The 23,967-nt window shown below is 29.6% G+C and overlaps 1 protein-coding gene across 4 annotated transcripts in view; it reads right to left on the reverse strand.

The window, feature by feature from the left end:
* Window positions 1-23,967, reverse strand: part of LOC122504272 (gamma-aminobutyric acid type B receptor subunit 2) — an 85,572-nt gene that overhangs the window by 29,553 nt on the left and 32,052 nt on the right. For all 4 annotated transcript variants that reach the window (XR_006301821.1, XM_043615300.1, XM_043615301.1 and 1 more), the window contains exons 4-6: window positions 4,959-5,276; window positions 3,356-3,460; window positions 2,755-2,820 (exon numbers count right to left, since the gene is read on the reverse strand). Coding sequence is in view for 3 of the 4 variants with exons in the window: in XM_043615300.1 (XP_043471235.1) it covers window positions 2,755-2,820; window positions 3,356-3,460; window positions 4,959-5,276 (489 nt within the window). In the remaining variant the exon portion in view is untranslated. The remainder of the gene's footprint in view (window positions 1-2,754; window positions 2,821-3,355; window positions 3,461-4,958; window positions 5,277-23,967) is intronic.

The following is a 23,967-nucleotide window of genomic DNA, read 5'->3' on the forward strand; positions in this document are numbered from 1 at the left end:
AAATCTTTATCTGCAAAACAATTTTCTATGTCGTGAAAATATAAAATAGCGTTTTTAATTTTTATGGTAATTTCAAACCCCTACGCAACAGAGCGTGATTAAAAATTGACTAAATAAATGTTAGTAAAGCTCGTGCAATTAACTCTTTTTGGATAATATTTGCCAAACAAATGTGTACACTACCTCTCGTTATCTTCCATTAAAATCAAATAATATTACAAACGAATCAATCGATTTGTCTCACGTAAGCCATTATGGTTGAAAGTGGCACTAATCCAATAGCTTTCGATAGCTGGATGTCAATGGGCGTAGGTAATCGCTTAGTTATTGGATTGTGCAAATCATTTAGCGTGTGTACTTTCATTCTTCTTTTACTATTTTAGCAAGAATACATTACTTCCCTAAACATCTGATATATAAACAATTTATATCTTTAATTATTTTTTGTCAAATATAAATTAATTTACAATTATAATAATAACAAAATTGTTATTATAAAACTATTTTTCCATTCATTGAAATATATTTTTTCTCAGAATAACATTTTTTTTCAATAAACATCTGTGGTTATCAGTGATTCGCATCATAAAATAGCATTTTGGTGATTTAATTTACAAGCGAGAGTTGTGCGGCGTTTGAGAGAAAATAAATTCAGTTGCTTGAAAATTGGGTGTACAATATACTTGAAAAATTCAATTACAGATGAAAACTATTTAAATTCATTCACTGTCTACTTCAATAAACAAGTTGTTTATTTCATGACCATTTAGCTTCCTCAATATATAAGTAGAAATTCGTGACGTAATTCACGCACAAAATTTTAGCAATCTCCATCTAAACATATGTATAAAATTAAATTTATCCCATAGAATCGGTTATTAATATTAAATAAATTATGAAAAAAATACAAAATTTGAATTTTTTGGGAAAAAGAAAAATATTTATTAATTTTATAAATTTTGATTACATATATACTTCGTATACATCAATCGATTCGTTTTCTTGTCAGGAATGTAATTTTGAGAATAATTAATGAAAATATTAACAAATAAAAAAATGATTTCAAAAAATACAACAACATACATCTGGACATTTGCTCATAATTGAATATACATATGTTCTAGATGAAAATGAGTCCATATAGCCTTCTTTTGAAAAATTGAAAATCGTCACCAATGCAAAGCTTCCTCATGAGGAAGCAAAATCAGAAAAAACAACAGCAAAAGCAAAAATAACAACAAGAGAGAAGTGAAAGAAGTCAGTAAACCGCGATAGATGAAACAAGAGATTTAATTATATTTGACCTAGTTAAAATCAACCTTTTTTAGATAGTAACTAAAGCATTGAAATATTTTCACTTCTTTGTATACTCTGACCTCAGTTATCAAATAATGTTTATTCTTACAGTGATGATTATTCTATTAGGTATTTTTAAAAGTCATCTATTAAACTGGTGAATTTTTAAAAAACTTTCGCAGGTATATGTGACCGCTTCTGTGAAAAGGGACCTTATGTCAAATAAAATCGATTTTCAGATTTAGATGTTTTTTAACATTGTAAGGTCCTTAAAACAAAATGCAAAAAAAAATTTTTGGTCATAAGGTCCATTTTCTCTGACGCGGTCACATATATGAACAAATTATATATCGGAATATATTATATTAGAATAATATTAACTCTATTTTGTATTTGGAGAAGCTGCTATTTATGAGATAATCAACTGCCTGTCTCTGGTATTCATTGGTCCACTTAAATTTACTACCTGCATTGGACAGGTAATAACGCATAGAGCACAGGACTAGTGGTAATAATATTAAAACCATAAAATCAAAATCTCCTACGTGCCCTCATTATCTAATAAATTATAATAGACGTTAATATAAATTATATATTAAAATAAATTCACTCCGGTTGTATTTTAAACTGACATTCAGTGCACTCTTTCATTTTAAGGGAAGTTTAATTTAAATATTTTATTTTCAGGGATTCGCGATTTTTTCGTCCCGATATGAAAATTTAAAAAAATGTATTTAATTAAGAATATAATTTTTTCATTTTTATCTCGAAGCACAAGTTTTTTTTTTATAAACATTGCAAATATTGCAGCAGATAAAATGTTCCTGATAGTAAAAACAAGTTCATAAATATAATAAATTTTATTTCATTCAAAGAGTGCTTGACAAGTTTGTAACTGACTGTTTTTACATCACCAATTCAGCTTCAAAATTAAACTGCAACAAAGAATTTGCTTTTCATGTGTTGAACCAGAGAAAAAATATTTATTCATATATAGTTTTATTCCGAATATTTTTTTATTTAACCAGTGAATATATTTTGAAAAGCTACTATTATTATTTCATTTAAATTCTATTCCATTGGAATTAAAATATATTTTATGGATGAAACGCGAACTTCAGTGTTTGTAAATTTAATTTAGCATCAAAGTTTTGTATTTATAATTAATTAATTAATAATTGCTGCTATTCTTTGTTTTTCACTTATTTATCATTAATAATTCAAAGAGAACAATACAGGTTTTAAAAATTTATAGTAGAATAATGGTTTTGATACAATTTGAATATTGCAGCAATATCTCTCTAAATAGAATTTAAATTTTTTCCCCTCTATTTAAATCATTTAACGTACACATTTTATTTTGATTTTGAAATCACTGGTTCTTGCAATGTTTTATCGGTTAATTTATTAACTCGAAACTTTGAAAACTAATTACAGAGTATTATGAATTCAACTCACCTCGCAAAAAACGTGCGGCGCTAACCTAGGTGAAAAACTTCCAATGATTATTCTCGTATCCAAGTCCTGCAAGTAAATGAGAAACTTTTCTTACAAATCGTATAATAAAAAGAAAAAGAAAGTATTTTATGATTCTAAGAAAATTTTTAGTGATTGAAAGAAATTGTTAACTTGTGATTGTCTGCACTAATTATTCTAGTTAATTTAATTTTTTTTTCAGACGAAAACTTGTTGAAATTATTAGTTAAAATACAACATCTGCTTGTTGAATGAACATCAGAAAATTGCTCCTCTGATGACAATAGAAATTCATCACGGTATTTCGGTGCCAAGGATTCTGCCTGGTTAATTATCTTTCAAGAACTATTTCTCGCAACGTTGGCAAGCAAAAGATAAACTAATTATCAAGATTTTAATTTAAGAAATCTTTACACACTTTCTTGGAAGATTTTTGAATATTCAGTTTTCATCACAAACGAATGATTTGTATCTTTTATTATTGTTAGTTATAATTAGGGGTTGTACTATTAAAAAATAAAAGAAATTTACGATACATTAAATTTATATGATATAGAAATATTTTTTATCTTACGTATCATACCTTGAGGGTCCGCAGCTGTTCCTTATAATCATTTTCAGCAAACGTGATAGTAGCAGTGCACGTGATGTTTGCCTGTTCCAATTCTGTGACCAGATCGTTCACAGCCTGTAACAAAACGAGATCAGAATAAAAGAGGGTGTGAGGTAGAGATGTGCACACAAGTTTCGAAAAAGCATAATTCCCATTCGAATAGAATCCAACTGGTGGCTTTATTCAGAGCCAACCTCAGTGACCTTTTCCGCACTTGTAAAGGAGGACATGCTGAATTCTACAAAGAGAGAATGCAAAGCATTTTCCCTGGTTAGGTTAGTAAGCAGTTCCTATCAAATGGCAAATGTGCATTCCTAACCTTCTCGAAATTGGAGATTTGTTTTTTCAATCATTTATATTATTTTATTTACTCCCTTCTATTTATAATTACTATCTTTTATTTCAAATTTATAAAATGATTTACATTCACATTAATAATTACTGTAAATGTAGATCAAAAAATACATTATTTCATCACTCAATTATTTTCATTTTAATAAAGGAAAATTTAAATAAATTCACATTGTCACCATGCATTTCGATGTGTAATTAATTAATTGAAATTAAATATCAATTTGCTTGCAGCAGAATTTTAAAAAAGTTCAGATACATATTCATTAGGGTATGTCAATATGTGATTAATAAATAATATTCTTACGGTGAAAATAATTTTTTTTCTACCTAATTGTGAAGTACTATTAGTTTCAAATTAAAATCAGGATAATTATATTTGATCTTTATCCCGTAGAATTTAAACGAAGTATATAATGAAACAATTCCAAGACGGATGGAAAGACAATTGAAAACTAATGAAGGTATTTTATTGTGTTTCGTTTGATTCAAGAGAAGTCATTATAATTGTTTTATCATCTTTTAACTTCTTGTGCTTCTCCACGTTCTCTTTTTGGTTTTTAACGGTAGAAATCTAATTTATGAAATGAGAAGACCTAAGAAAGTAAAAAATTTCAAATTTAAAGATACAATATAAAAGTTATTACCAACGATATACCAAAGATTACATTTTTTATTTTTTAAATTAACGTCCTCTATGAACCGAAAACGAAATTATTTTTAATGTTGGCGGTATTACCTCGTTTTGCACAAACGATTTGTTGCAAAATTACCTCTTGCGATAATATCGCGTATTCCCTCGTCGGTGACAATAACCTTTAGGAATTAAACCCACGGTTTGTTGGAGTACCGTTTCAGGTAAGACTGTGTCGACTACTGAGAGTTTTCGAGCGACGCGTCAGTATTTATAGTCCGTCAGGAAGGGGATACCGGGAACCGAGTGACGTCCGGTAGTGGGGATCGCTCGCGCGCTGATTGGCCGGTTAAGTCAGGCGTGGCACAAGAAAAAATTTCGCCCCAAATGTGACAAATATTCAAAAAGTTATTTTATTTACACGAAAATTAATAATTCTTCCGCATTTGTAAAATTTTTACTTCCATTTAAATATTAATAATTTATAGGAATTTCTTGTTTGTAAAATTAATTAAATAAAATTTTTCATATCCCTTCACCGTTCTCTAAATACTAAAAATTGTAATTATTTAATTTTTTTTTACATACCAAAGCGTACATGTCTCCATTTTGCGAGAAAGCGGAAACAGTGTCCCAGCCAAAATGTTTGATGAGCGCTATCCTTGCAGAATTATGACTCGAGTCGGGAGCAACGGTTCGTATGAAAAGTGGAAATTCTGTTGGATCTGAAAGAGCAGGTGTCGTTGACCCAAATGAAACTTGAACGACATTCCAGTAGGGAACAATTTTTGCAAGGGTCTCCGAGACCTCCGAACACGCCGTTCCAAGAAGAAGGGGCATTAAACTATTTTTGTTCGACGAATAAATCGCATGAAAAAAACGATCAACCGCAACTCCCGGATCACACTGAAACATGAAAATAAAATACAATCCTTTAAATATGCAATTAATGAAAATGCAAATTTTTACAGTATTTAAGTAAATATTTACTATTTATTTAAACACTCTGAAATTTTGTCATTCAATATTTGAATAATTTTTACGTAATGCCCATAATTAAGATTCTGCCATCAATTTTTAATACTTGAATAAAGTTTTACGTATTCAGTAAATTAATAAATTACCGTAAGCAGTTATAATTTCATTTGCCTCATATTACCTTAAAAAAAAGAACTTGAATCGTTGAATACTGCAGGAGAATGATTGTAGAGAGTAAATTTTTAAAAAGTACCCAAAGCAGAGAGCATTAAAACCAGACCAATTATGAAATAAAAAATTTAAACTGCTTTAAAAGAGCAGAAAACATTGTTTCGTTACTTTCAGTCAATGAATATTTTCTCGACAGAAGGAACTGAGATAGATTTTGGTTTTAAATAAAATATCTATACATTTATATTTTACGGAGAATTGGGTATTCAGTAAGCTTAGCAGTATTTTAAGATTTTTGATATTATCACGACAGTTTTTTAATCTTTGATAAATAATTTTTTAGAGTTTCTAAGAAATTAAAAACTCATTAAAAATCAATTAACGTTAATAGTCAACGAAGGGACAGATATTTCTTCAGTTGCGAATTTATCTCGGGTCGTGTAACACCTCGCTGTTGGAGTCCTTTGTATCCGTTTGAATATTTATAGACATTTTTGGATAAAATTTTTTGAAAAGTTTAACGAAATTGCATTTTTTGGATAAATTTGAATAACCGCGAGTGAGTGTTTTTTAGTGCTCAAAGATGACATCGAACAAGAAAAACGTTCTTAAATATTTATTTTAGCCTATACTCGTAATGAGATAAAAGTTAGGGCAAGAGTCAAGCTTCATTTTGATACCAACCGGAACTTAATATCTTGCATACAAAAAAACTTATGGCCATTTGAATTCAAACAAAGTTAACATGTTAAAATTATCAAATTCCTAAAGTCATAAAAAACTTTCTGAAATATTTATCCTATCCTATACTCGTAATGGGATAAAAGTTAGGGAAAGAGTCAAGCTTCATTTTGGTACCAACCGGAACTTAATATCTTGCATACAAAAAAACTTATGGCCATTTGAATTCAAACAAAGTTAACATGTTAAAATTATCAAATTCCTAAAGTCATAAAAAACTTTCTGAAATATTTATCCTATCCTATACTCGTAATGGGATAAAAGTTAGGGAAAGAGTCAAGCTTCATTTTGGTACCAACCGGAACTTAATATCTTGCATACAAAAAAACTTATGGCCATTTGAATTCAAACAAAGTTTACATGTTAAAATTATCAAATTCCTAAAGTCATAAAAAACTTTCTGAAATATTTATCCTATCCTATACTCGTAATGGGATAAAAGTTAGGGAAAGAGTCAAGCTTCATTTTGGTACCAACCGGAACTTAATATCTTGCATACAAAAAAACTTATGGCCATTTGAATTCAAACAAAGTTTACATGTTAAGATTATCAAATTCCTAAAGTCATAAAATGCGTTCTTAAATATTTATCCTAGCCTATACTCGTAATGAGATAAAAGTTAGGGAAAGAGTCAAGCTTCATTTTGGTACCAACCGGAACTTGATATCTTGCATACAAAAAAACTATCGGTAGACAACAAACAAAATCATCCCATGTCAGAAGCAATCTAAGTATTGTTTACGTCAGATAATTTACAACGCTTTTTAAAGTTTCGCTTCAACTATATATTTTATCTCTTTTTTTGGGGAAAATTCACATATATTCGTTAGGTTGATTGGAATTCCGTGATTTATAAATAGATAAAAAAAAAATTTCTCAAATTGTAGAAAATATACGCATGAGAGCACCTTTTTAAACAATATTGCAGACAAATGATTTATTTTCACCGAACATTTTCAAGCTGCTGACGGTGCACGAAATAAAATTGTATCGTCCGAAGGCAAGTTTGTGCATTTTAATATCAAGCAATAAAAATAAATTCGTTGAACAAGATATAAAGAGAAAGAGGAATGAGAGAGAGAGAGAAAAATGCTCAATTATCTTTTGTTACATGCAATTTATTTTTCAATGGTGATAAATGAATGTGCACTGTTTTGCGATAAAGATTAACGAGATTTTTTTTTGTGGTTGAATAACAAAACTTTTCTGCTTTACCCTTTCTGATAAGCTATATGAAATTAAAAAAAAAATTTCTAAGAAAATTTATATTTTCAACTTTCTTACTAAAGCAACTATTTCCCTTACGAATAATTTACTAGAAAACTCTCAGCAGATGATAAAAAATGAATTTTACTTTTAAAAGTTTTTTTCAAATGGTATAATTCAATTTATCGACTTGTCCCTTTTCGAGTATCTAATTTGCAATTTTTAAATCTCTCGTTCTGAATTGCAATGCCAATATCCAGAATGATAATCCTGTGATATTTAATTTATATGGAAATCAGAAAAAATGAAAGAAAATTAGCGAATTTATCTTATAATGTATAAAAATGTTCTTTGCCTTTTGTGCATGATTTAATTTCGATTTTCCCTTTATGTCTATAAGAAACAAATTTATTAACTTTATCAAAAGATTGCTATATTTATGGATTTTTTTTCAATTTACGTAAAACAATTACTTTTGACTTTATTGTTTCAAAAAATATTTAAACATTTTAGCTCTTCTATTTATTGAATGTTACAAGCTTCTTTTCCTCTTTTAAAGTGCTTTACAAGGAGAAAAGAAAATACGATAAAATATAGTGGACTTTTCGGTTTTACACTAATCGTTACTTTTGTAAGAGCACAGAGAAAATAAGGAATGGGGAAGAGAAACATACGAGAGATAAAATTTATATTTTCACAGCAATAAAAATTTAATTTTCATGTTAGATTGATTGAAAAATCAGTTTTAGTTTAAATTAGGAATTAATTTTATTTTATCGCAAAAAATGGTTCTTTTTATCCTTTCAGAAACATTCTTCAATTGTTTAGCCAACTTGGATTAAGGAAATATAGTAGAATAATGGTTTTAATATAATTAAAGGTTCTTGTTTTCCCCTTTAGTCGACTTTTTGTTTTTTGGATCTCAGGACCCAAAAAGTCCTATAATTCATGTGGTGCTTAATCAGGAGGATATGCCTAAGAATAAAATTAAAATAATTAGATGTACCTTAGAAAAAATTAATTAGATAAAAAACAATTTCTAAAACAAAGACTAGGAGAGATTTAAAAGTCATAGTATATTTTACATCTGCTTTAAAATTCAATTCAAAGTAAATGAAATTAAAAATATATTAAGACTGTAATTAGAATACTTTCGTATGTAGTAAAACTAGCTTTTGTATATCGTAAAACTCGCATTTTGTATAGCAGAAGTTTGAAAACGAAACGACAGACAGTAGATAAGCAGTGCCGGTTCTATATACAGATCCCTGCACCGACATGTTACCGACACTTTTAGCCCAGACTCAAACCATTTATCCAAGACTCAAACCCTTGGGTGGGGGTAAGATCTTGATGATTAGGCGGAAATGACGTCATACACATTCCTGCACCGACACTTTTAGCCCAGACTCAAACCATTTGGGGGAGGGTGCGATTCAGAGGCGGATATGACATCACGGGGGAGGGTGTGATTCAGACCATGATGCTGAGATGGATATGACGTCACACTTCCTAGAATTTTTGCTTGTGTAATTTGATATATTCTTATCTAAGGAATTTTTACCATTTACTTGTTGTTTATAATGTCTTTGATTTATTGCTTCCGGTTTTTTACTTGAGCTTTTATTCAAAAAAGTTCCAGAAGAAGCTGTTTTAAGTGTAGTTGATCGAGAAAATTATAAAAATATTGTAATATCAACTAATGCTCATAAAAAATATTACAAAGCAGATGGCGCTGTTAGAGATAAAAAGAGTTTAAAATATCTAAACTATATAGCAGTACATTCTGGTGAAGGTTTGTCTTTGAAGCTTCAAGAATGGCGTCTATTGTGTGATGCAGTAAAACATATCATACGATTTTTCAACGGATATTGTGATGCAACAGTGCTGGATTGTGAAACGTTTACAATACGTTTTAGTGTTACATATCGTTTAATATCAATTGAGCGTTTAGATCAATCATTTACATTTAGTGAAACTTCATTTGCAATATTTAATGAACTTATTCCTTGTGTTGAACAAAAATATGTAGAACTATCAAAATTCAATTTGCAGTATAGTAAAGATATAATTGTAAAGTTTATTGCAGAATTAATCTTTAAAAATAATGTAAAGTCTACAAAACATGCCACAGAGTTTATTAAAAAACATTACAGTAGAATACTTCAAAAAATGATGGGAAGAACTAATGTTTTAAATTTAGAGACATTATTGCTGGAACTTGTCACATTTCACTGTAAACAAATATCAAATGAAGCTATTCAACAAATGTCAAATATTCAATGTATAAATGGTAAATTATTGTAAAGAGAGGATAAATAAATACAAGAATGCATACAATTCAATTTATTTTTATTTTAACCTTCCTTAAATATATTATAATTCAGATTCGTTTATCCAACTGTTATGAGAGTTATCAAAACCTAACCATTTTACAAATACATTAGATCCTCGTTTTTTTAATACTTTTTCAACTAAATATACATCTGGATATTTAACTTTAGAAAGTTCTTGCTCGTAAAAACATCCACTTATTAGATTTTCCTGATAATCCTTCAAGATATATGTTATTGGATTAGTATTTTTTACATCGCTTATAGTAAATATTTCCGTAGTCCAGTTTGGCGTATAACCTTTTTCAAAAACATGCTTAACTTTACTTATACGTACTCTATCTCCAACTTTAAATTTCTTATTATATTTCCTGTTTACTGCAACTTTTTTAAATACATCAAACAACAAATTATTTTCATTTTCAGCATTTACATCTATTGGTTTCATTTTTATTGTTCGATGTTTACTATTATTATACGCATTTACTAAATCACTTAGTATGTCTATCCATTTGTAATTACCGCGTAAACTGAATTGCATCCACATTTTATTCTTCAAAGTACGATTAAATCGCTCACAAATTGACGCTTTCAAATTACTATGCGTAGAATACAAGTTAATGTTATAACTTTTAATGAGATTTTCAAACTGTGAATTATAAAACTCTTTTCCTTTATCTACTTGCAAATTTTTTGGTATACGTTTTTTAAATAAAATAGATTTCATTGCCGCAGTCACATCTTCACCTTTTTTGGACTTTACTGGAACAGCCCAAGCAAACTTTGAAAATGTATCAATGACGGTTAACAGGTACTTGTAACCTTTGTTTTCTCTAGCATAAGGTTGCATTTCAACAAGATCAGCTTGCCAAGTCTCGTCAATACCTCGAATGTCAACATTTCTTCGCTTATAATTTCTTCTCGCTGGTTTATGTAACTCTTTCACCAACTGTAGTTTTTGATCCTCCATTGTTAATTACCTTCAAGTGTGCGCAGTCTGCTGTCTAATTGTAAAATAATCTCTTTGCTGGTAGACATCATCTCTATATTTCTTTCAATACTGATTCTTAGATTTTCAAAATATTTTTTTATCAAATCTTCTATCTCTGCAATCTTTACAACATTGTCATTTATATCATTTCTCACAGAACCGATTACATCATAGATGGCGTTCGTTTTAGATTCAATAACTTTGTTTACAGTATTCAAGTTTACTGCATCACTGTTGCTCTCAGCATCAGCTACGTTACAAAGTTTCTTATTTTCAATATTAAAATCTCCTTCACCAGTCAACTTAAAACCAAGTCCTGGTGGACCTCGATTTGAAGTTTCTGTGCTTTTAAACTGACGTCCGAATATGTCAATACTCATCATGAAAATGATAAAAATTTCTACAACTGTTAATTAATAAACAATTCCAGCTTCTCTCAACTCTTCAATAATTGATATAATCTCATTATTATGACTGGGATTTCCAGCTGCTTGAGATGCCAAGAGCAATCTTAAACGATCAACCAATTCATTAGGATCATCCCAATAGACATAATCAATTTTTGTATCTTCTTGTTGAGTCATATATTCTGGAATTAAACCTTCACCAGAATGTACTGCTATATAGTTTAGATATTTTAAACTCTTTTTATCTCTAACAGCGCCATCTGCTTTGTAATATTTTTTATGAGCATTAGTTGATATTACAATATTTTTATAATTTTCTCGATCAACTACACTTAAAACAGCTTCTTCTGGAACTTTTTTGAATAAAAGCTTAAGTAAACCTTTCGTTGCAGGATATGTTTTATTAGCTACACTAATATTATTTTGTTCAAAATTTATTCCTGAATTACCAATCATTAATTGGCCTTTAGATAATTTACGAACTCCATATGAAGCATCTAAATCTTTTCCCTTTTCATCCAACATTTGAAGATATAAAATAGCACCATCTTTCTCTGATTTATCTCCATCTCCATTATCATCTCCATCATCATCATCGTCATAATCACCGTTATCATCATCATCAGCAGCTGTTGCAAATGATAAGTCATCTCTTAAAAATGAATCATTTTCTCTCTTAACTTCTTGATCTTCTTCAAACTCTAAAGGAAGGTCTCCCTCTCTTTCAATTTTTACTGGTCGAATTTGTTTAACAATTTCAATGTCGTCAACTAATTTCTGAATTGGTGTCACTATAGGTTTAAAGGTATTATTTAAAGTCTGTTCAATTTCTTCCTTGCCCAATTTCATCAGTCTATGCTTTCGTCGAATAGCATCACTGGCTTTTGCAATTTGACCAAGAATATCTTTTTGTTTTCGCAAATGTTTCAAGTGTGTAGAAGACATGTTGATTGACCAATGCCTTGAATGAAACTGTTTATAAAGAATATCATTTCTCTAATTTTATAAAACAATCAAAACACTTTCTATATCTGCCTTCATTGATATCACGATCTTTATCAATCACTATAAAATCATGCTTATTTTTCCAACAAGAGTTGCAAAGTTTTTTAAATTCCATAAATGTCATATCAGTATTTACATGATCATCATAAATATGTCTAAGATTCATTTCATCTTGTTTGAATAAAACTAGTAAATTAACATTGTCACGTATTAAATGTTTTGGAATGCGCGCATATGTTTGACATAAATAAAAGCAATCCACAGCTTTGTGTCTTCCCATAGCAAAAAAGGCCTTAATATTATCTTGTTTTTCACATGCTACGTCATCAAATATAAATATTGAGTTTGGTAACGCATTGTTTGGTTCTACAACATCCGCATGTTCATTAAATGGAAAGTAAACAACACCCTCTACTGGTTGCAAAATGCTTTCTAAAAATTTGTATTTTGGTTGATATAACGATTTTGAGTACACGTAAACATTTTCAAATCGTAATCCATTGGGATGTATTAGAAGAGCAAGTAAAGCATTTGTCTTTCCACAATTTGACGGTCCACAAAATATTGCTCGCACACTATTTGGCAATAAATTACCATGACGATTATCTGTTTTTTTATTACAATCTTGAACAAGAGTGTCAAAATTGTAAACTGGTAATTTAATCGATTGTGCTTCGAACTCCATTCTTACGATAACTGAGGTTAAAACTATAAATACAAGGTTTTTAATAGTTTCAATGTCAGTTCACTGTAGACGCTTGTAACGTTTGCATGCAAGTCCAAAAATAAGGTCCATGCTACTTTACAGCATCTGATTGCTAGGTCTAGTTTTTTAGGAGAGGTTTGCGATTTGGTGTCGATCGTCAACTCTTTCATGCTTTGGGCAAGGTCCACGTTTCCTACTGTCGGAGGCAATTGGGATAATTGACTATTACTGTGATAATTGACTATTACTGTCATAATTTTTTTGTTAGATCATTAAAGGTTGACTGTTTGTAGTCAAATGACAAAAAACTATAAATACATTGGTTATATAGATTTCCACTTTAGTCTTGAAAAAGTTTTCCTACCGAAAAGAATATAAATATGGGTGTAAATAAAAAACAAATTAGTTTAAAGAAAACTTCGAAAAGAGTAAGACGAGGTAGAGGTGTCTTGAATAAAATTATCAATAAATTACCTTTCGAACTTCATATACCTGGCTATCAATACTGTGGTCCAGGAACAAAATTAGCAAAGAGATTAGCACGAGGTGATCCAGAAGTCAACCCTCTTGACGCTGCTTGTAAAGAGCACGATATTTCTTATTCAAAAAATAGGGAAAGTGTAGAAGCGAGAAACGCAGCTGATAGAGTACTTGCTGATAAAGCTTGGCATCGTGTGTTTGCTCCTGACGCAAATTATAGTGAAAGAGCCGCAGCTTACGCAATAACAAATGCAATGAAGGTCAAATCAAAATTGGGTATGGGAATCAAGTCAAAAGAAAATATGAAGAAAAAGAGAGAAAATAAAAAATCAACGTTGAGGAAGATTGTAACCGCAGCTAAAAAATCTATGAAATTGGATACAAATGCCCAGTCTACTATTAAATCAGCACTTGAAGGTGCACGTTTGGCAGTTAAAATTGCTGGTGGCAGGCGAAAAATTAATAAACCTCGCATTTTACCGATACCTTCTAAAGTGGGAGGAATTTTACCTTTTCTTATTCCTTTGTTTGCGGGTTTAAGTGCAACAGGGGCTCTAGCAGGGGGAGCAGCTGGCATAGCAAAAGCTGTAAATGATGCAAATTCTGCAAAACGTCAACTAGAGGAAAGCAAGCGACATAATCAAACAATGGAATCTATTGCCTTAGGAAAAGGTCTCTTTCTAAAACCATATAAAGCAGGACTAGGCCTTCATCTAAAACCCTACAAATTAGGACAAGGATGCCAGTCAAAAAACTTGAAGTAAAGCTACCTCACCGTGCGCTAACAGATTTAGATTTACTAAAATTTGCAAAAAGTTTAAAATTCCATATTTTCGAGGAGTTTTTATGCGAAATGAACTACCTATGCGTGGTCCTAAAGAAAATGAATTTGCAATAATAAATCTAGATGATAAAGATGGTCCCGGTACACATTGGTGTGCATATAAAAAGAATAAAGATAAAATCATATATTTTGATAGCTTTGGTAATCTTCGACCACCTTCGGATCTTGTTAAATATTTTGGTGTTGGTAGCATAAAATATAATCATAAACGATATCAAAACTATAATACATATGTATGCGGACATTTATGTCTTAAATTTTTATGTAAACAATTGAATATTCCTGATTTGTATACTCTGCATATAAATAAATGATATTCTTAGTTTAAACGTTAGTTATTACTTTGACCTCATCATGGACGATTCACTTATTTTAACGTTGTCTGGAAATTCTTCCATCTTAGAATCTCAATTTTTTCCACCAATAGAGTTGTCTAATTTTAAAAATTATGCTCTTGGTCTTGTTGAATTTTTAACTTTTAATTCTATTCCTAATATAGATGTTGGAAAGAATAAATTTTACGTAGGAAATGAAGAAATTATTATACCCACAGGAAGTTATGAAGTTAGTGATATTGATCAAGTTTTGCATTTAATTTTAAAAAATAAAGGAATTAATTTTAGAATCAAACCAAACAATAATACATTGAAATGTACAGTTTATTGTGATGAAGAAATTAATTTTAAACCCAATGATTCTATAGGTAGTTTGTTAGGATTTTCTCCTCGCAAATTAAAAGCTCAAGAATACCATGAGTCTGATCAACCAGTATCAATCATTAAAATAAATTCATTAAGAGTAGAATGTAATATAACAACGGGAGCATACATTAATGGTGAAAAAGTGCATACAATTCATGAATTTTTTCCTATTGTTCCACCAAGATATAAAATAGTGGAAGTACCAAATCACGTCATTTACTTGCCAGTCGCTGTCAAGACAATAGACTATATTCAGTTGCGAATTGTAGACCAAGACGGAAATTTAGTTAATTTTCGAGGGGAAACTTTAACAATAAGGCTTCATATTAAATCCTTAAAATAATGGGTATTGTTTTTAATAATAGAAAAAGGATTGGTTTTGGTTATAAAATTAAGACACCATGCCAGAAGCAAATCAGTCGTCGGCGAATCTTGAAGAGATTAACACCTCAGAACCTGCAACTACTGAAAAATCTCGGTCTAAAGATTGTAAAAAAAGGAAAAGAGTAAAAAAGAGATTTAAGGTTATTTTTACTTGTATTTGTGCCTTTGTATTTCAACGTATTATTATTTGCTATGGAAGGGGAAATTTTAAATATTGATTCACCAGTAATTTTTGATGAATCTATTGCTCATTATGAAGTTCATGCGCAACAACCATACACATCATCACATACAACAATAGTGACGAAATCCGCATCACGGTACAGAATCAGGATCATTGCTTATTTCCAAGCAAAAGCTCGATTCACATCACTGGAAAACTTGTGAAACCTGATGGAACAGCTCTAGAGCGTACAAATTTAATTTCTAATGGCATATGTCATTTATTTGAAGAAGCAAAGTATGAACTTAATGGTGTAGAAATTGATAAAAATAAAAATGTTGGTCTTACAAGTTTAATGAAAAATTATATTTCTCTGGATGCTAGTCAAAATAAATTTCTTGAAAATGTTGGCTGGTTAGAATTTACCAATGAACCAACCTTAACAAATGCACAAGGTTATTTTGATGTTTGTATTCCTCTGAGTATGATTTTTGGTTTTGCTGAAGATTACCAAAAAGTTATTATTAACGCTAAACATGAGCTTATTTTAATCAGATCAAGAACTGATGCTAACGCAGTGTTGCAAGTAGCACCTTTAGAAGAGTTTAAAATTGTCATTGAAAAAATTGAATGGTTATTACCATACATAAAATTATCAGATGCTCGAAAGTTTAAATTATTAAAATATATTGAAAAAGATCCATCTATTCCAATAAGTTTTAGAACTTGGGAATTGTATGAATATCCTTTATTACCAATTACTCCTAAGCATATTTGGAGTGTAAAAACTTCAAGTCAATTAGAGAAACCTAGATTTATTGTATTAGGGTTTCAGAGAAACAGAAAAAATAATACAGTTCAAAACTCTAGTTGTTTCGATCATTGTGATTTATCTGATGTAAAATTATTTTTAAATTCACAATGTTATCCTTATGGTAACATGAATCTGAATATTGGTAGAAATCAGTACTCTACTTTATATGAAATGTTTACAAATTTTCAAGCATCTTATTATAGTAAAGAGTCTCAACCAATTTTATCAAAAAAAGAATTTTTACAATATGCTCCTTTAGTTGTAGTAGATTGTTCAAAACAAAATGAGTCTTTAAAAAGTGGACCAGTTGATATCCGCTTAGAATTTGAATCAAAAGAAAATTTTCCCGCCAATACTTCAGCTTATTGCTTAGTTTTGCATGACCGCATCGTTGAATATAAACCAATCAGTGGAATTGTCAAAAAAATTGTTTAACTTTAAGCTTATATATATTTAACTCTTTACGCGTAATGAGATTAGTTGATTTAAAAATGCAGTACTTGATAGATGTGCAAGGATTCAAATTGCCAATTAATAAATTTGTTTTAAAAGAATTAGCTATAGTTTCTGTAAATAATGATTCAATACCAATAAATATGGTTTTCCAACCTCCTTGTCCATGGAATTGCGTCACAAACAAATATAAATATATCAATCGTTGGTTAGAAAATAATTTCCATGGTATTCGTTGGAATGCTGGTGATGTACCGTACGTTTATTTAAAAGAAATTTTAGAAAATGTGTTTAAAGAAGCAAAGACAATTTATGTTAAAGGTTTAGAGAAGAAAAAATGGTTAAAAAGCTTAATCGATGAAAAACATTGTATAGAAATTATCGATATGAATGATTTAAATTGTCCTTCATTAAAAAAATTAAACATTGAAACATGTATTGGAACTTGTTCAAAACATTTAATCAACAAGAAAACTTTTACTTGTGCTCTTCAGAATGTTATAAACTTAAAAACTTGGTTCTGCAAAAACTGTAATATTTGAGTATTTTAGTTGAAAATGTATTCTATTTTTTTCCTCAATAAAATTATAAAATATCAATTGCACTGTAATTATTATTTCTAACCTAACCTTATTGTTTTCAGGAATAAGAAACGACATTTATTTTAAATACATTTATTTATTATAATAAATTACAATATTTTTTAAGTATAATTTATTGTAAAAATTGTATAAATCGAATAGCAGAGAACTAATACAAACTACATTTTAAATAAATATTTACATTTTATACATCAATTTCATCTATTTCCATTGGATCATGCTGTTGGTAACCCCAAGGAAAGGTGTCAGTTTTCCCTGGTATCAAAATTCTTTTATCATCCTGCCAACTGAGAGCAATTTTATTTTGTTTGACAGTAAATACTTCATGTTTTTTGCTGCGTATAAAGTGCTGAGATCGGATCAGGTTTTCATTTTCATTGAGAGTATGCTTAAAATCATCGAAACCTATTTTTTTTAAAGTTGAATATTTTACCCCTTTTGCTTTCTTTTTAGCTTCCTCATCACCCCATAACTTGAATGCATATAGTTTTGATCTTAAACCTATAAATTCGTCTACAATTTTACCGTTATTTTCGTCTTTCATAAGACCCAGGATTTTTTTATTTGCAAGTGGTATATTATAAATGTTGTTTTCAGGATAATCGGATGTATCGAATTTATGTAAATCTCTTTTAATATAATCATAAAAATTTGGTACTGTAATGTGATAAACAAGACTGTCAGTATCTGTGTAGAGTAATTTTGCAGAATCACTGAAAGTTTCGTTAATGTAATTGTAATGAAAATCATATGTTATTATTTTTGATATGTCTAGAATAGTGAATCCTATGTAAATTGGTTTGTTAAAGTATACCTTTGTTTTATTCATCTCAATAATGACCATATCTTTATCGAATATGGTGCAACTATGAAAGTTTGGTTGAGCAATTAAATTTTTCGCGCAATACCTTCCCTCCCATTTTGTTATTAATCTAACATCTTTGTGTTTTCTAACATTTTCCATTGTCTTGCCAAATACGGAATTGTTCATTAGCTTGTAAAAATTCTTCTCAAATTCATTACTCGATTTTTTTCGAAGCTCGGTATTTAAATCAATGTAGGGTTTTAACCATTGCTTTTGCTTAAATTTTAAAACTCTATGTATTTTAGTTAATTTCATTCCCAAAGATAAATATAGCTTTAAATTTCTATAGTGAATTGTATAGTTCTTCTTTGGTAATAAATTTGGAATCAATTTAGGAATTGTACATTTTGCGAGAGGAGGTATGAAATGTTCAGGGCATAAGGGCAAGTCTTTATGTGAATCATGAAGTTGAGTTGGATAATCTAAATCTACTTCAAGAATATATCCTTCAGGAGAATCATCTGGAATATTTAGGAAAAAGTCATTACTATAATTTTCTAACCATTCAAAATCTGTATATGGCAAGCTCTCGCTCATAGAAGCACCATACTGATTATTTATATCGAAATACATGATATAAGATTCTGGTATTAAGGGATTAAAATCTTTTTCCATAAATCTATTATTAGCTTTCGCGTATCTGTTTGAGCATTGTGAAACACCACCTCTAATTCCCTTTTCAATAAAAAGCAACATTTCTACATCTGTCAACAAATCAAGTTTTATGTCTGTGTACTTGAGCATAGCGTCAAATGCCAGTCCTGGGGCAGTATAGTAATGTAACGCGTCCAAGTTATAAGTTGTAAAACAGGTTTTTCTAAAATTTTCAAAAATGTCGGCAAGTAGTAGAACGTCAGTCTGTAAATACAAGTCAGAGTATTCTCCTATTGTTTTTAAATTAAACGTTTTCCATACGTTACAAGCATGTTCATAGTCTTCGTCTGAAATATAAGCGTCATTTAATTTAGAGTAGAAAGAGTCTTTTACTGGCAATTGTCCTTCTTCTAATTTTTCCCAGCTACTAACATATTCGTAAGGAAATATTCCTTTTCTTGTCAATAAATTAAACTCGTCCATATTTTTACAATACTTTTTAGTAATTTTTTTCTCATCATTTTCAAGATAGGAGGATAATTTGTCTAAACTGCTGGGCATAAATCTAAATGAATCCAGAAATCTTAATACTACTTTTGTGCCTTTGACATACTTTGAAAATGAAATGTACTTTTCCTTGTTTATTGGTAACAGTTTCATTTCACCCTCAAAAGACGTTGCTAAAGCTTTAATAATGAAATGTGCATCATATCCTGACAAGTTGTGAAAAATTATGGGAACAACATGCGAATCTTTATAATTTACATTGCAACCTTGATGTGCTGGACCACGATATTTTCCCGTGAAATGACAATGGTCGCGGTGTTTAATGTCATCATTTTCAAAAGGTTTTTCACAAATATGACAAACTGTTGCTGTATCAAATTGAATTTGTTGTAAAATAGTTAAATTTTCCATTGGAATAATATTTGTAAAATAAGTATTTGCTTTTTCAGCCAATTGTTTTAATTCAGCCATGAACCAATCAACACAATCTGGACCCCGATATGATTTAAATTCTGAAAGTGATTCGTCGAAATTGCAATGTACATAGAAAGCAAAACTTGTCGGGATATGTTTTTGGTATGTTGATGTGTTTGTGTGTGTACTTGCTATAGGTTCTAAGAGGCTTTCAGTGTCAGCATACACGACAAAGGGAACACTTTCTTTATTTCTATAGTTTTTAAATTTTAAAATTTTATCCTCTTCTTTAGGCAAAATTACTCGACACTTGTTTATTTTATCACAATCCAATTTATGATTATTAAATGATTTTTCGTGTACAAAATGGCATAAACACCTATCACAAAGTAACATTCTATGACTGTTTTTTGAGATCTGTGAATTTACTAATCGAGATAAATTATTGATTAATGCAAAATGATAAATTTTGTTATTTTGAAAATTATTATCATCATCATCATCGTCTAAATCAATTTCAGTATTTTCAATCATTAACAAATGATAAGTAGGTTCATTTGATTTGTTTTTACTTAAATAAAGTGGAACAATTTCATTCTTTTTATTACTGCTTTTATCAATTCCATAAACATTAATACTCAGGTTGTTTAATTTTTCAAATTTTGGTATATCCTTCAGAGAAATGGGGAATTCAAAATCATCAAACTTTAAATCAGTATCTTTAAAGTGAGGATATGAACTTGTAAGATTCTGGTTCGTTTCAGCTGGATATCGTTGTGCAATGATAGACCATAAAAAACAGTATTCATCAAAATTTTTAACATTAATCACAGCTCTTTTATCAATTATAAACTTTGGCATTCTAATAAAAGTTGAGTATCCAGCCGCAAGAGGGACATATTTATTTATATTAACACTTAAATTTATAATTTCATTTAAAGACCAACCTGACTTTTTTTGTTGAAAATCATCAATCTTAACTAGAAGCTTTTCACGAATTTTATGATCAAACCATTCATCAAAGTTTGTTGATTCTAAAATTTTTGAATTTTTAGTATTGAAATATTTAATATCTTCAATTTCCCTACCCTCTTCTAGAGCACTAAAATTTGCTGCAAGAATAACATTAACTTTCATGTTTCCCGTCTTTTTAAATGCATTTTTTAATCGAGAAATAATCATTTTCTTTGCATCACTTAGAAAACTATCTATATTTTTATGTTTTAAATTTATAACTACACCTGTTCTAATTCGATTCTCAAAAGCATTCTCTAATTCTTCCCACCTGATCCATCTCTCATCCTTTTTAAATAAGCCCGTTCCTGTTCTTCTTAATTTCTTAAACTTTCTGCTGTTTGCTTTCAGTAGTCCAATAGTTGACAAAATCTTTCTTTTCTCTCCACATGACACGGATCCATTTCTTAACAATTTGTTCAGCAATCTAATGTTCTTTACACTATTATTTATCCAAAAATTTAATTCCTCTGTTGTAGTTTTTTTACTTAATGTTTTAAAAGCATCGTTCATAATTTTCACAAAATCTTTACAATAACTGGAGCTTTTATCAGTTTCCATAACTTTGCTTGCTTTGTTTAATTTATCGAAATTCATTTTTATCACTTGAATTGAAACTTTTAGTTTTTTGCTAAAATGATTAACTCTGATCAGACTATAATAAAACTTTTAACTTTATCAATTTCTTGTATTAATTTGTTTAATCGCACTTGAATTTCACTATGCTTTGCTAATAATATGTTTATCAGCCGATTTAAACTGAAGGAATGATTTCGTTTAGAAAAATTGCTCTCTTTATATACACAAGATATGACTTATTTGACCTTGAAGTTAATTATATATTTCATAGAATTGAGGTATGATTAAAAGCTTATGAAAAGTACCGAAAATGTTTGTAAAAAAATTCCTTAGATAAAACTTAGTCAAAACAAAATAAATAAACTGTATAATAAGACCTGAAGCAATAAACAACAAGTACATGGGAAGAATTCCTTAGATAAGAATCTAATAAACAAGATATCAAATTACATGTAAAAAAATAGCTTTAATAAAGACTATAATTCCAAGAAATAAATAGGTATCAAATTACATGTGGGAAAAATTCTTTAGATAAATCAAAGACATTATAAACAACAAGTAAATGGTAAAAATAGAATTGCGGTAAGATCAAAAGCATTCTTATGAAAAGTACTAAAAATGTTGACCGGAAGCAATAAATCAAAGATATTATAAACAACAAGTACATGGGAAGAATTCCTTAGATAAGAATCTAATAAACAAGATATCAAATTACATGTAAAACAATAGCTTAAATAAAGACTATAATTCCAAGAAATAAATAGGCATCAAATTACACGTGGGGAAAATTCCTTAGATAAATCCCAAACCGGAAGCAATAAATCAAAGACATTATAAACAACAAGTAAATGGTAAAAATTCCTTAGATAAGAATATATCAAATTACACAAGCAAAAATTCTAGGAAGTGTGACGTCATATCCATCTCAGCATCATGGTCTGAATCACACCCTCCCCCGTGATGTCATATCCGCCTCTGAATCGCACCCTCCCCCAAATGGTTTGAGTCTGGGCTAAAAGTGTCGGTGCAGGAATGTGTATGACGTCATTTCCGCCTAATCATCAAGATCTTACCCCCACCCAAGGGTTTGAGTCTTGGATAAATGGTTTGAGTCTGGGCTAAAAGTGTCGGTAACATGTCGGTGCAGGGATCTGTATATAGAACCGGCACTGCTTATCTACTACAGACAATTGTTGCTAGTGCAAGGTGGGTAAAATAACATATTACGTATATAGAAGGCTTTGAACATCCAGCAAAGTTTCAAGCAATCAAAGTTGTTCTCAACGTTGAGCTGCAGGCCAAAAGTTTGCCTCTCGTCGTTTTCTTCGCACGAGGTCGAGGATCTTTTCTCTTGCATATACAACTGAAAATGAACTTTTCACAGTATACCATAACAGTGTCTCCTAATTATTATTTTTTTCCCCTCATTTTTTGTTGTTGTTTTTGTCACATGTTGCTATGAAATATTCATGTGCTTCCGGTATTTCTTATATCCTACTCTCTCTTTTTGTTTAATTTTTAATGAAGAAAAATTATTCCTATCTGATTTATTTGTATATTTAGTTTTATCCGCCTCTTTTTTTTTCATGGATACTGCTCAGTAGATTTATTGACCTATAAAACTATAAGAGCAAAAAGAAAACACAAAATCTCGATTCCGACCGCACAAGAAGAGACAATATATTACCGTGAAATTACACAATGGGGGTTTTCTATATTTTTTTATAACAATACTTTATGGACAAAAAATTTATGAAAAATATTTTCTTAATAATTAACACTACCATCAAATTTTGTAAACGGATGTAAAATTTTATTATTCATAAATTTTCCTATTTACCATATAAATCAATTATCCCATCCAATTATTATGAATTATTACAAATTTTTCAAGCAATATTAACTTTGTAACAAAAGATATAAAAATCAACCGTGCCCAATTTTCCAGCACAAGCCAGTCTCTGTTTTATTTCCTAAACATATGGTGCTGGTAAATTATTCCTTTTATAGCTAAAAATTTTTATGTCTGATTTTTCTCATAAAACTATTTGTAGATGAACAATTTTCAAATTCTTTTCCAAGAAAACATTGTTTTTAATGAAGTGGAATTCTTTTTTTTATAGTAGTTTAACAATTTCTTGCCTATTCGATGTAAGTAATTTTAGAAAAAATCTACTGTGTGGGAGTATTCTGGAAAAAAATTAAGATTGATTTATTTTTGAATCAACTGTTTGACGTCTGAATATTTTTTTTTTATAAATGATCGAGTTTTTTTGGCTGTAATGTCTAAAAGATTTATTCGGTTTTGTTATAGAAATTGATATTTTAGAACCATTAGTAACTTATTTAATAAAGATATAGTATAATTTTGGAAGCATTTCGGTACTAAATATCCTTTATGGTGATTAATGATTAATTCTCATTCAAAGTGACAGAATAGCAATGCCCATTTCTCTTGAAGCTTTGTTAGTAGTTGCTGACTCATTTCCTAAGAAAATACGTTCTGTCAAGAGTCTAAATGGACTAAACGTGCTACAAGGACCACTAAACGGTACATTAGATGATGTTTGTGAGCTTACATTTCTTAATCAATATTTTTACCTACCCTTTAAATGTATACGATTACTTAACAAAATAGGGATCC

Source organism: Leptopilina heterotoma, unplaced genomic scaffold (assembly GCF_015476425.1).
Source record: "Leptopilina heterotoma isolate Lh14 unplaced genomic scaffold, ASM1547642v1 Lhet_286, whole genome shotgun sequence".
Lineage (NCBI taxonomy): Eukaryota > Metazoa > Arthropoda > Insecta > Hymenoptera > Figitidae > Leptopilina > Leptopilina heterotoma.